The 14,178-nt window shown below is 37.3% G+C and overlaps 1 protein-coding gene across 1 annotated transcript in view; it reads right to left on the bottom strand.

Moving 5' to 3' along the window:
• Positions 1-9,073: 9,073 nt before the first annotated feature.
• The window catches only part of LOC133615329 (LHFPL tetraspan subfamily member 4 protein-like), a 197,477-nt gene continuing 192,372 nt past the window's right edge, over positions 9,074-14,178 (bottom strand). Inside the window, exons 4-5 of the mRNA XM_061973860.2 lie at positions 9,414-9,513; positions 9,074-9,261 (exon numbers count right to left, since the gene is read on the bottom strand). Coding sequence (XP_061829844.1) covers positions 9,460-9,513 — 54 coding nt within the window. The 3' untranslated portion in view covers positions 9,074-9,261; positions 9,414-9,459. The remainder of the gene's footprint in view (positions 9,262-9,413; positions 9,514-14,178) is intronic.

The following is a 14,178-nucleotide window of genomic DNA, read 5'->3' as shown; positions in this document are numbered from 1 at the left end:
GTAGGTGCTTTATTTCTATTACAGTGTTTTGTGCGGAGCAACGCACTACAAAAAAATAACTATTGACACGCTTTATTAAAAACTGTATTTTGTCCTTGGAAGAGGCCCTTTAATGTCACTAACATTAACTAATTCAATAACATGTATTTCTTGTAAGTAACTTGCCAAAATGTATTTTTTTTTCTTCTTCTATAAAATCTATAAAACTTAAAGGCCTACTGAAACCCACTACTACCGACCACGCAGTCTGATAGTTTATATATCAATGATGAAATCTTAACATTGCAACACATGCCAATACGGCCGGGTTAGCTTACTAAAGTGCAATTTTAAATTTCGCGCGAAATATCCTGCTGAAAACGTCTCGGTATGATGACGTCAGCGCGTAGAGGACATTTTGGGACAGCATGGTGGCCGGCTATTAAGTCGTCTGTTTCCATCGCAAAATTCCACAGTATTCTGGACATCTGTGTTGGTGAATCTTTTGCAATTTGTTCAATGAACAATGGAGACAGCAAAGAAGAAAGCTGTAGGTGGGAAGCGGTGTATTGCGGCCGACTGCAGCAACACAAGCACAGCCGGTGTTTCATTGTTTGCATTCCCGAAAGATGACAGTCAAGCTTTACCATTGGCCTGTGGAGAACTGGGACAACAGAGACCTTTACCAGGAGGACTTTGAGTTGGATGCGCAGACGCGGTACCGTGAGTACGCTTCCAAACATTTGATCGCTTGCCCGTACGTGCGTGCCGCTATGTGCATGTCACGTACGTAACTTTGGGGACTTTGGGGAAATATATGTGCTGTATGAACTTTGGGGAGGTGAACGGTACTTTGGGCTGTGGGATTGAGTGTGTTGTGCAGGTGTTTGAGTTGCATTGGCAGGTAATATGGACGGGAGGGGGGAGGTGTTTGTTATGCGGGATTAATTTGTGGCATATTAAATATAAGCCTGGTTGTGTTGTGGCTAATAGAGTATATATATGTCTTGTGTTTATTTACTGTTTTAGTCATTCCCAGCTGAATATCAGGTCCCACCCGCCTCTCACAGCATCTTCCCTATCTGAATCGCTCCCACTGCCCTCTAGTCCTTCACTCTCACTTTCCTCATCCACAATTCTTTCATCCTCGCTCAAATTAATGGGGGAATCGTCGCTTTCTCGGTCCGAATCGCTCTCGCTGCTGGTGGCCATGATTGTAAACAATGTGCGGATGTGAGGAGCTCCACAACCTGTGACGTCACGCTACTCGTCTGCTACTTCCGGTACAGGCAAGGCTTTTTTATCGGCGACCAAAAGTTGCGAACTTTATCGTCGATGTTCTCTACTAAATCCTTTCAGCAAAAATATGGCAATATCGCAAAATGATCAAGTATGACACATAGAATGGACCTGCTATCCCCGTTTAAATAAGAAAATCACATTTCAGTAGGCCTTTAAACAATTTTTTAAAATATGTTTTACACCACCACGGGGGTGGATGAGATCCGCCCGGAGTTCCTTAAGGCTCTGGATGCTGTGGGGCTGTCTTGGTTGACAAGACTCTGCAGCATCGCGTGGACATCGGGGGCGGTACCTCTGGATTGGCAGACCGGGGTGGTGGTTCCTCTCTTTAAGAAGGGGAACCGGAGGGTGTGTTCTAACTATCGTGGGATCACACTCCTCAGCCTTCCCGGTAAGGTCTATTCAGGTGTACTGGAGAGGAGGCTACGCCGGATAGTCGAACCTCGGATTCAGGAGGAACAGTGTGGTTTTCGTCCTGGTCGTGGAACTGTGGACCAGCTCTATACTCTCGGCAGGGTCCTTGAGGGTGCATGGGAGTTTGCCCAACCAGTCTACATGTGCTTTGTGGACTTGGAGAAGGCATTCGACCGTGTCCCTCGGGAAGTCCTGTGGGGAGTGCTCAGAGAGTATGGGGTATCGGACTGTCTGATTTTGGCGGTCCGCTCCCTGTATGATCAGTTTCAGAGCTTGGTCCGCATTGCCGGCAGTAAGTCGGACACGTTTCCAGTGAGGGTTGGACTCCGCCAAGGCTGCCCTTTGTCACCGATTCTGTTCATAACTTTTATGGACATAATTTCTAGGCGCAGTCAAGGCGTTGAGGGGATCTGGTTTGGTGGCTGCAGGATTAGGTCTCTGCTTTTTGCAGATGATGTGGTCCTGATGGCTTCATCTGGCCAGGATCTTCAGCTCTCGCTGGATCGGTCCGCAGCCGAGTGTGAAGCGACTGGGATGAGAATCAGCACCTCCAAGTCCGAGTCCATGGTTCTCGCCCGGAAAAGGGTGGAATGCCATCTTCGGGTTGGGGAGGAGACCCTGCCCCAAGTGGAGGAGTTCAAGTACCTCGGAGTCTTGTTCACGAGTGAGGGATGAGTGGATCGTGAGATCGACAGGCGGATCGGTGCGGCGTCTTCAGTAATGCGGACGCTGTATCGATCCGTTGTGGTGAAGAAGGAGCTGAGCCGGAAGGCAAAGCTCTCAATTTACCGGTCGATCTACGTTCCCATTCTCACCTATGGTCATGAGCTTTGGGTTATGACCGAAAGGACAAGATCACGAGTACAAGCGGCCGAAATGAGTTTCCTCCGCCGGGTGGTGGGTCTCTCCCTTAGAGATATGTTGAGAAGCTCTGTCATCCGGGAGGAGCTCAAAGTAAAGCCGCTGCTCCTCCACATGGAGAGGAGCCAGATGAGGTGGTTCGGGCATCTGGTCAGGATGCCACCAGAACGCCTCCCTCGGGAGGTGTTTAGGGCACGTCCGACCGGTAGGAGGCCACGGGGAAGACCCAGGACACGTTGGGAAGACTATGTCTCCCGGCTGGCCTCGGGATCCCCCGGGAGGAGCTGGACGAAGTGGCTGGGGAGAGGGAAGTCTGGGCTTCCCTGCTTAGGCTGCTGCCCCCGCGACCCGACCTCGGATAAGCGGAAGAAGATGGATGGATGGATGGATACACCACCAAATTTACAGCATATTGAGGGCAACACTGTTAAAACATGTTATCAATTACCTTTTTGTTTGATTGATTTGGTACATGTTTTCCCCTCATTCTGACACTTTTTCTTTCCTTTCCTTTTATATTGTGGCCCTAATACTAACAATCAGTTTTCTATTACCGTATGTTTCGGAGTATAAGTCGCACCGGCCGAAAATGCATAATAAAGAAGGAAAAAAACATATATAAATCGCACTGGAGTATAAGTCGCATTTTTTGGTGAAATGTATTTGATAAAAGCCAACACCAAGAATAGACATTTGAAAGGTAATTTAAAATAAATAAAGAATAGTGAACAACAGGCTGAATAAGTGTACGTTATATGAGGCATAAATAACCAACTGGTATGTTAACGTAACATATTATGGTAAGAGTCATTCAAATAACTATAACATATAGAACATGCTATACGTTTACCAAACAATCTGTCACTCCTAATCGCTAAATCCCATGAAATCTTATACGTCTAGTCTCTTACGTGAATGAGATAAATAATATTATTTCATATTTTACGCTAATGTGTTAATCATTTCACACATAAGTCGCTCCTGAGTATAAGTCGCACCCCCGGCCAAACCATGAAAAATACTGCGACTTATAGTCCGAAAAATACGGTAATTATAGTGCATTATTATTATTTTTTTTTTCCCATCAATATTTCCACTCATATAAAAATGTTTTGGCCTGACAAAAGTGAAATAGTGTGAAAGTGTTGAAACTTTGTGCAGCTATTATTCAACTTGCAGATGTGTCAAATCAGATACTTAATGATATATACAGTAAGGCTACAGTTATTTACCTGCACTAACCTTAAAACAGGGATTCACATGTTCACTTATTATTCACTTGTTGGAAGAATAGGTTCTGACACAATGCTAAAGTTGTGTTTTGAAGGCATTTTTAAATAAATGACCTTCAATTCTGATAAAGTCTTTTGATGTGTGTATGTTTTACATGTGTATAAATGATGATAAACCAAATAATAACATTTTAGTTATGGCAATCAAAGTTAAAAATACATTTTCAGGAAAACAACACCTAAGGTAAGTTTTTTAAATTACGTGTTCTACTTAACAGTCGTGGTCAAAAGTTTACTTACATTCGTAAAGAACATAATGTCATGGCTGTCTTGGGTTTCTTGACATCACATTGACAGGAAAGTTCTGTGGTCAGATGACACAAAATGGAGCTGTTTGGCCACAATACCCAGCAATATGTTTGGAAGAGAAAAGGTGAGGCCTTTAATCCCAGGAACATCATGCAAACCGTCAAGCATGATGGTGGTAGTATTATGCTCTGGGCCTGTTTTGCTGCCAATGGAACTGGTGCTTTACAGAGAGTAAATGGGACAATGAAAAAGGAAGATTACCTCCAAATTCTTCAGGGAAAGCTAAAATCATCAGCCCGGAGGTTGGGTCTTGGGCGCAGTTGGGTGTTCTAACAGGACAATGACCCCCAGGCCCGGCCCTAACCAATCTGGCGCCCTAGGCAAGATTTTAGGTGGCGCCCCCCCACATCGGCAGTGAACTGTATATACTCACAAGAAACCAAATATATCTTTGTCTTTGACCTTTTTTTTACTTAAAGAAAGCAAATTAACAATCAGAATAGTTAACAAGATAAAAAAAAATATGAATAAATAAATGAATGCAAAAAATAAAAAATGAATATATGAAATACAATATTTTTTACATACATATTGCTTAATTAACATTAATGATGTGCACTTTAACAACTAGGCTTACAACTATACCTAATGGGTGGAAAAGTGACTATTACCTGCAGGGCAAACATTAGCTAACCAGAAGGCAATAACAATGTAAACAAAAAATACCTGCTTAAAAGATCTAATACAAATGTCCCTGAGGAATGTAAGGTGGGAGTACTGTAATTACCTAACGTTACATTATTATTTTCCATAACAATTTAGCCCCCTCCACAATATTAACCCGACGTTAAAACAGAACTAGCTATTTATTGATTAGCAATTGCCGAATCATGTAACATTAGCTTAATGCTAAAAAGCCAGGTTACTATCACATTCTGTAACAGACAAATAATTTCATGTAGGCTAACGTTACCTACCTGCTACCTCTGTCTTTTTCTCGTTTCTCCTCCTCTTCTTTTCTCTTTTTTCTTCCCTGGGCACCTGACAGTTTTGGCCGTTTTGACATCTTGTGTTGATTTTTTGATGTGGTGACGTCCAAAAAGAGTCTTGATACGGGAAGGGAGGGGGGCGCACCGGGCGAAGGGGGGGGGGGGGGGGGGGTTGTAATGTTGTAACAAATAATATTTCTATTATATAGGCTTTACTTTGCATTTTAATTAACGTGGGATTATTTTTTGTATTTAGAAATAATAGTACCAACTTTTTTTTTTTTTCTCCAACATTTGTGGCACTGGCGTGGCGCCCCCTGATGGACGGCGCCCTTAGCATTTGCCTATACGGCCTATGCCACGGGCCGGCCCTGATGACCCCAAACACACATCAAAAGTGGTAAAGGAATGGCTACATCAGGCTAGAATGAAGGTTTTAGAATGACCTTCCCAAAGTCCTGACTTAAACGTGTGGACAATGCTGAAGAAACAAGTCCATGTCAGAAAACCAACACATTGAGCTGAACTGCACCAATTTTGTCAAGAGGAGTGGTCAAAAATTCCAGCAGAAGCTTGTGGATGGCTACCAAAAGTGCCTTATTGCAGGTAAACTTGCCAAGGGACATGTAAGCAAATATTAACATTGCTGTATGTGTACTTTTGACCCAGCACATTTGCTCACATTTTCCATAATAAATTCATAAAAGAAGCAAACTTCATGAATGTTTTTTTGTGAACCAACAAGTATGTGCTCCAATCACTCTATCACAAAAATAATAAGAGTTGTAGAAATGATTGGAAACTCAAGACAGCCATGACATGATGTTCTTTACAAGTGTATGTACACTTTTGACCACCACTGTACATGACATAACTATGCTAAATGTTACTTGAAATAAATCTGTACTGTATTTACATGTTTTGTAATGGAAAAAAAGTTCAGTTTCTGATTGATTTCTTTTAGGGTAAAAGAATACATTCTCCCCGAACAGATTATGTCCAAGTTCCTAGGACCCCTAATCACACAGGTAACTATCACATCTTCTGGACCCTAAATTTATATTTATTTTTTAGTGTGACATTTTATTTAAATCCTACTTGATATTTAATAATTGTATCACTTTTTTTAATTGCATGTTTTTAATCACAAATGTATTGTCTTGAAATGATGTGGGCATACTTGCCAACCCTCCCGGATTTTCCGGGAGACTCCCGAAATTCAGCGCCTCTCCCGAAAACCTCCCGGGACAAATTTTCTCCTGAAAATCTCCCGAAATTCAGGCGGAGCTGGAGGCCACGCCCCCTCCAGCTCCATGCGGACCTGAGTCCGCTTTCCCACAATATAAAGAACGTCTACAGTAAAGCAGTGCGTCTGCCGTAAACAGCAATGTTGTGACACTCTTAAACAGGACAATACTGCCATCTAGTGCATTTGATGAAAGCACTTTTGTGCGTGCCACACAGCAATGCATCATCAGAGAGGGTGTTCAGCATGGTTAGAAAAATAGTGACAGAGAATAGAACAAGGATGGACAATTCAACCCTTAACTCAACAATGAGTAGATGAGTGTTATGTGTGTGTATATGTGTAAATAAATGAACACTGAAATTCAAGTATTTCTTTTATTTATTTATATATATATATATATATATATATATATATATATATATATATATATATATATATATATATATATATATATATATATTATATATAAATATTATATATATATATATAGCTAGAATTCACTGAAAGTCAATTATTTCTTATATATATATATACATATATATATATATATATATATATATATATATATATATATATATCCATCCATCCATTTTCTACCGCTTATTCCCTTCGGGGTCGCGGGGATATATATATATATATGTATGTATGTATGTATGTATATATATGAAATACTTGACTTGGTAAATTCTAGCTGTAAATATACTCCTCCCCTCTTAACCACGCCCCCAACCACGCCCCCCGCACCCATCCCCCACCTCCCGAAATTGAAGGTCTCAAGGTTGGCAAGTATGGATGTGGGTGTAAAATTACAATGTAAAATAAATATATATATACTGTAAAATACATTATCTCCTTGAATATTGCAACCTTCTGAAAAATCGCCAATTCTCCTAATTTTCAAGCTTGATACAATTAGAAAAATAAACGTCTTTACCCCCTTAGAAAATGATGCATTTATTCCTTTGAATGTTAGTGTACATGTAGCAAGTTTATAAAATAAGCGTTGTTTCTTGTTGGCACCAAATGGTTTGGTTTATTGATGATCATCGTGGGGAAATTAAATTGCAGCCTTTAAACAAAACAAATTATATTGCAAACACATTGTTCATAAAAAGTGGCATGACTATATCTATATAGTATGTAAAAAAATACAAATAAATCAGCCTTAAGACGGCCTTGTCTGCAAAATTTCTTCTTGATGGAATGTACAAACCCCGTTTCCATATGAGTTGAGAAATTGTGTTAGATGTAAATATAAACGGAATACAATGATTTGCAAATCATTTTCAACCCATATTCAGTAGAATATGCTACAAAGACAACATATTTGATGTTCAAACTCATAAACTTTATTTTTTCAAATAGTAATTAACTTAGAATTTCATGGCTGCAGCACGTGCCAAAGTAATTGGATAAGGGCATGTTCACCACTGTGTTACATGGCCTTTCCTTTTAACAACACTCAGTAAACGTTTGGGAACAGAGGAGACACATTTTTGAAGCTTCTCAGGTGGAATTCTTTCCCATTCTTGCTTGATGTACAGCTTAAGTTGTTCAACAGTCCGGGGGTCTCCGTTGTGCTATTTTAGGCTTCATAATGCGCCACACATTTTCAATGGGAGACAGGTCTGGACTACAGGCAGGCCAGTCTAGTACCCGCACTCTTTTACTACGAAGCCACGTTGATGTAACACGTGGCTTGGCATTGTCTTGCTGAAATAAGCAGGGGCGTCCATGGTAACGTTGCTTGGATGGCAACATATGTTGCTCCAAAACCTGTATGTACCTTTCAGCATTAATGGCGCCTTCACAGATGTGTAAGTTACCCATGTCTTGGGCACTAATACACCCTCATACCATCACACATGCTGGCTTTTCAACTTTGCGCCTATAACAATCCGGATGTTTTTTTTCCTCTTTGGTCCGGAGGACACGACGTCCACAGTTTCCAAAAACAATTTTAAATGTGGACTCATCAGACCACAGAGCACTTTTCCACTTTGTATCAGTCCATTTTAGATGAGCTCAGGCCCAGCGAAGCCGACGGCGTTTCTGGGTGTTGTTGATAAACGTTTTTTTGCCTTGCATAGGAGAGTTTTAACTTGCACTTACAGATGTAGCGACCAACTGTAGTTACTGACAGTGGGTTTCTGAAGTGTTCCTGAGCCCATGTGGTGATATCCTTTACACACTGATGTCGCTTGTTGATGCAGTACAGCCTGAGGGATCGACGGTCACGGGCTTAGCTGCTTACGTGCAGTGATTTCTCCAGATTCTCTGAACCCTTTGATGATATTACGGACCGTAGATGGTGAAATCCCTAAATTCCTTGCAATAACTGGTTGAGAAAGGTTTTTCTTAAACTGTTCAACAATTTGCTCACGCATTTGTTGACAAAGTGGTGACCCTCGCCCCGTCCTTGTTTGTGAATGACTGAGCATTTCATGGAATCTACTTTTATACCCAATCATGGCACCCACCTGTTCCCAATTAGCCTGTTCACCTGTGGGATGTTCCAAATAAGTGTTTGATGAGCATTCCTCAACTTTATCAGTATTTTTTGCCACCTTTCCCAACTTCTTTGTCACGTGTTGCTGGCATCAAATGCTAAAGTTAATGATTATTTGCAACAAAAAAAATGTTTATGAGTTTGAACATCAAATATGTTGTCTTTGTAGCATATTCAACTGAATATGGGTTGAAAATGATTTGCAAATCATTGTATTCCGTTTATATTTACTTCTAACACAATTTCCCAACTCATATGGAAACGGGGTTCGCATGAACAAAGTATGTGTGTGTTCTTCATCCTATCCAGCTGTACGCTTGGCACGCCACCAGAGGACTTTCTCTGTAGACCACCTTGTAACCGCACTCCGTCCTGATTCGACGGCACTTCCTGGGCCACGAGGTGGGCTTCATCGGCCTGGCAGGAACAAGGTGGGTCACGGTCGGAGGACGGGGGGGGGGAGCAGAAAGAAGTATGAGAAACATGCTTAATGACAGAATGGCCCTGGGCAAGACTAGATTATGTAAGTGCAATCAATGAATATGACCTGAAGTGAAGGATGTACTCACGCAAAGCAGTAAGCGCCAAAGTCGTGGCAGAAACACTTGTCACAGCCTATCCTGTACGAATCCCCGGGCTTGTAGTACTTGTCCTTAAACGTGCACAGACCTGGCAACGATACGACAGAATGACTCTCCTGTCTCCTTCACCATTTAAAGCAGCTGTAGGTAAATGTTGGATTTGGACCAAAAATATGCCATCATTTGAATTCCAATCCTGAGCTCCTGCAGCAAATAAATGCCAGAGATCCAAAGGGGAAACCTAGTTTGCTATCAGTCAATCAAAGCTTATTTTTATAGCCCTTAGTCACAAGTGCCTTGGAGGGCTGCACCAGGGGCGTCACTAGCTTTTAAGGACAGGGGGGGGCTTAGCCCCCAGGAGATGCACAGGATGCGAGCGAACGTAGTGCACGAGCACAAAACTTCACAAACGACTAACAAAGACTTAGAAATGATTCATTGTTATTATTATTATTATTTCAGTCGGTTTATTTTCAATCTGTGTTCAGTACAACAACAAACATGTGACATTTTGTTTACAGCATCAACAAGAAACAATTACTTGCATGATGATTATTAGTATTATCTACTGATGATAGTCATACGTGAATGAGCTCAGCTCCTGTTCTCCTCCATGTGTAAAGTGAGAAACACAGCTGATGCTCCAGAAGGAAGTAACCCCAAAGATAGCAAATGGTAAAAAAAGAGTGCACATTTAACATTATAAATAATCAGGACCTTAATGATGCATTTCAGGCTAACTAGCTAACTAAGTAGCAGCATTGTTTTAGAGCGGGAATGTCAACTTTTTGTCAAACACAGACCTGGTGTAAAGTGGAGCTAATACATTTTACTACAAGCAGTGATGAATACTTACTTTCTTGAAAAAGTTTCTTATGTCCATTTTGCATCCGTTCACGTTCTTGTTCTGCAGTGCTGTGTGCTAATGTGCTCCGTACACCTGCAGGACCGCAAGCAAGGTCGCGGAGAAAATGCGGACGGGATTTTGAGTGATGTGGGCATTTTCTATATGAACAAGGCCAAGGACCGCAAGCAAGGTCGCGGAGAAAATGCGGACTGGATTTTGAGTGATGTGGGCATTTTCTATATGAACAAGTCCAAGGACCGCAAGCAAGGTCGCATAGAAAATGCGGACTGGATTTTGAGTGATGTGGGCATTTTCTATATGAACAAGTGGAATGGATGGGATACCGACACACTAAAGGGGCTCTCTACCTTACGCTATGAAGTGAGGCGAAACTGAGTGAATAATGACAGGTTCTATGATTATTTATTTAAACTCATATTCGGGCCTCTTTATAATGAATATGTCGGCATGTATTTGTAAAAAAAAAAAAAATTATATATAATTTATATATATATAACACCAAATTATTTAGGGGGGCTTAAGAATATTTTAGGGGGGCTTGAGCCCCCCTAAAATAGGCCTAACAACGCCAATGGGCTGCACAAATCACAACGACATCCCTTGGTCTGAACTCCAAAGGCCCAAAATGCAAACCTGTATGGATAACCATATTTTATGTCACGTAAAATTGCTAGTTTTTTTTTTTTCCTCCATAATATTATTACTACCATATTTTTCGGACTATAAGTCGCAGTTTTTTTCATAGTTTGGCCGGGGGTGCGACTTATACTCAGGAACGACGCAAAAAGCGTAAAATATCAAATAATATTATTGATCTCATTCACGTAAGAGACTAGACGTATAAGATTTCATGGGATTTAGCGATTAAGAGTGACAGATTGTTTGGTAAACGTATAGCATGTTCTATATGTTATAGTTATTTGAATGACTCTTACCATAATATGTTACGTTAACATACCAGTTGGTTATTTATGCCTCATATAACGTACACTTATTCAGCCTGTTGTTCACTATTCTTTATTTATTTTAAATTGCCTTTCAAATGTCTATTCTTGGTGTTGGCTTTTGTCAAATAAATTTCCCCCAAAAATGCGACTTATACTCCAGTGCGACTTATATATGTTTTTTTCCTTCTTTATTGTGCATTTTCGGCCGGTGCGACTTATACTCCAAAAAATACGGTTCATGTAATATTTGTCTACCTTTGCCATACAACTTTATTATAGTTAAATTATTAGGTTATTTTTTACCATAATATTACAATTTAATATGTGACATTATGACTTCATTTAGGTCAAATTACACATGTATTTGTGTAAAATCACAAGATTTTTTTATTTTTATTTTTTTTTTACAAAATCTCCTTTTGTCAAATGAAATTGCATATTTTTTCTGGTAAAATTATACACTGTTTTTTTTTTTTTAAAGTAACCTTTACTTTTCATCTAAAATTAAGATAATTTAATATACTACCATGAGCTTATGTAACGAAATTTCGTTCTTATCTGTGCTGTAAAGTTCAAATTTGAATGACAATAAAAATCATGTAATATTTGTCTCCCTTTGCCTTACAACTTTATTATAGTTAAATTATTAGGTAATTTTTTGCCATAATATTACAATTTAATATGTGACATTATGACTTCATTTACGTCAAATTACACATGTATTTGTGTAAAATCACAAGATTTTTATTTTTTATTTTATTTTTTTACAAAATCTCCTTTTGTCAAATAAAATTGCATATTTTTTTTGGTAAAATTATACACTGTTTTTTTTTTTTTAAAAGTAACCTTTACTTTTCATCTAAAATTAAGATAATTTAATATACTACCATGAGCTTATGTAACGAAATTTCGTTCTTATCTGTGCTGTAAAGTTCAAATTTGAATGACAATAAAAATCATGTAATATTTGTCTCCCTTTGCCATACAACTTTATTATAGTTAAATTATTAGGTAATTTTTTACCATAATATTACAATTTAATATGTGACATTATGACTTCATTTACGTCAAATTACACATGTATTTGTGTAAAATCACAAGATTTTTTTATTTATTTTATTTTATTTTTTTACAAAATCTCCTTTTGTCAAATAAAATTGCATATTTTTTCTGGTAAAATTATACACTGTTTTTTTTTTTTAAAGTAACCTTTACTTTTCTTCTAAAATTAAGATAATTTAATATACTACCATGAGCTTATGTAACGAAATTTCGTTCTTATCTGTGCTGTAAAGTTCAAATTTGAATGACAATAAAAATCATGTAATATTTGTCTCCCTTTGCCATACAACTTTATTATAGTTAAATTATTAGGTAATTTTTTACCATAATATTACAATTTAATATGTGACATTATGACTTCATTTACGTCAAATTACACATGTATTTGTGGAAAATCACAAGATTTTTTTTTTTTTTTTTTTTTTTTTTTTTTTTTTACAAAATCTCCTTTTGTCAAATAAAATTGCATATTATTTCTGGTAAAATTATACACTGTTTTTTTTTTTTAAAGTAACCTTTACTTTTCATCTAAAATTAAGATAATTTAATATACTACCATGAGCTTATGTAACGAAATTTCGTTCTTATCTGTGCTGTAAAGTTCAAATTTGAATGACAATAAAAATCATGTAATATTTGTCTCCCTTTGCCATACAACTTTATTATAGTTAAATTATTAGGTAATTTTTTTACCATAATATTACAATTTAATATGTGACATTATGACTTCATTTACGTCAAATTACACATGTATTTGTGGAAATCACAAGATTTTTTTTTTATTTTTTTTTTACAAAATCTCCTTTTGTCAAAACAAATTGCATATTATTTCTGGTAAAATTATACACTGTTTTAAAAAAAAAAAAAAGTAACCTTCACTTTTCATCTAAAATTAAGATAATTTAATATACTACCATGAGCTTATGTAACGAAATTTCGTTCTTATCTGTGCTGTAAAGTTCAAATTTGAATGACAATAAAAATCATGTAATATTTGTCTCCCTTTGCCATACAACTTTATTATAGTTAAATTATTAGGTAATTTTTTACCATAATATTACAATTTAATATGTGACATTATGACTTCATTTACGTCAAATTACACATGTATTTGTGTAAAATCACAAGATTTTTTTTTATTTATTTTTTAGCAAAATCTCCTTTTGTCAAATAAAATTGCATTTATTTCTGGTAAAATTATACACTGTTTTTTTTTTAAAAAGTAACCTTTACTTTTCATCTAAAATTAAGATAATTTAATATACTACCATGAGCTTATGTAACGAAATTTGGTTCTTATCTGTGCTGTAAAGTTCAAATTTGAATGACAATAAAAATCATGTAATATTTGTCTCCCTTTGCCATACAACTTTATTATAGTTAAATTATTAGGTAATTTTTTACCATAATATTACAATTAAATATGTGACATTATGACTTCATTTACGTCAAATTACACATGTATTTGTGTAAAATCACAAGATTTTTTTTTTTTTTTTTTTTTTTTTTTTTTACAAAATCTCCTTTTGTCAAATAAAATTGCATATTTTTTCTGGTAAAATTATACACTGTTTTTTTTTTTAAAAGTAACCTTTACTTTTCATCTAAAATTAAGATAATTTAATATACTACCATGAGCTTATGTAACGAAATTTCGTTCTTATCTGTGCTGTAAAGTTCAAATTTGAATGACAATAAAAATCATGTAATATTTGTCTCCCTTTGCCATACAACTTTATTATAGTTAAATTATTAGGTAATTTTTTACCATAATATTACAATTTAATATGTGACGTAATGACTTCATTTACGTCAAATTAATTGTGTAAAATCACAAGATTTTCATTTTATTTTTTTTATTTTTTTACAAAATCTC

The sequence above is a fragment of the Nerophis lumbriciformis genome, linkage group LG01 (assembly GCF_033978685.3).
Source record: "Nerophis lumbriciformis linkage group LG01, RoL_Nlum_v2.1, whole genome shotgun sequence".
NCBI lineage: Eukaryota > Metazoa > Chordata > Actinopteri > Syngnathiformes > Syngnathidae > Nerophis > Nerophis lumbriciformis.
The sequence above is the reverse complement of the archived record's forward strand: the minus strand, read 5'-3'. Positions and strand labels throughout refer to the sequence as shown.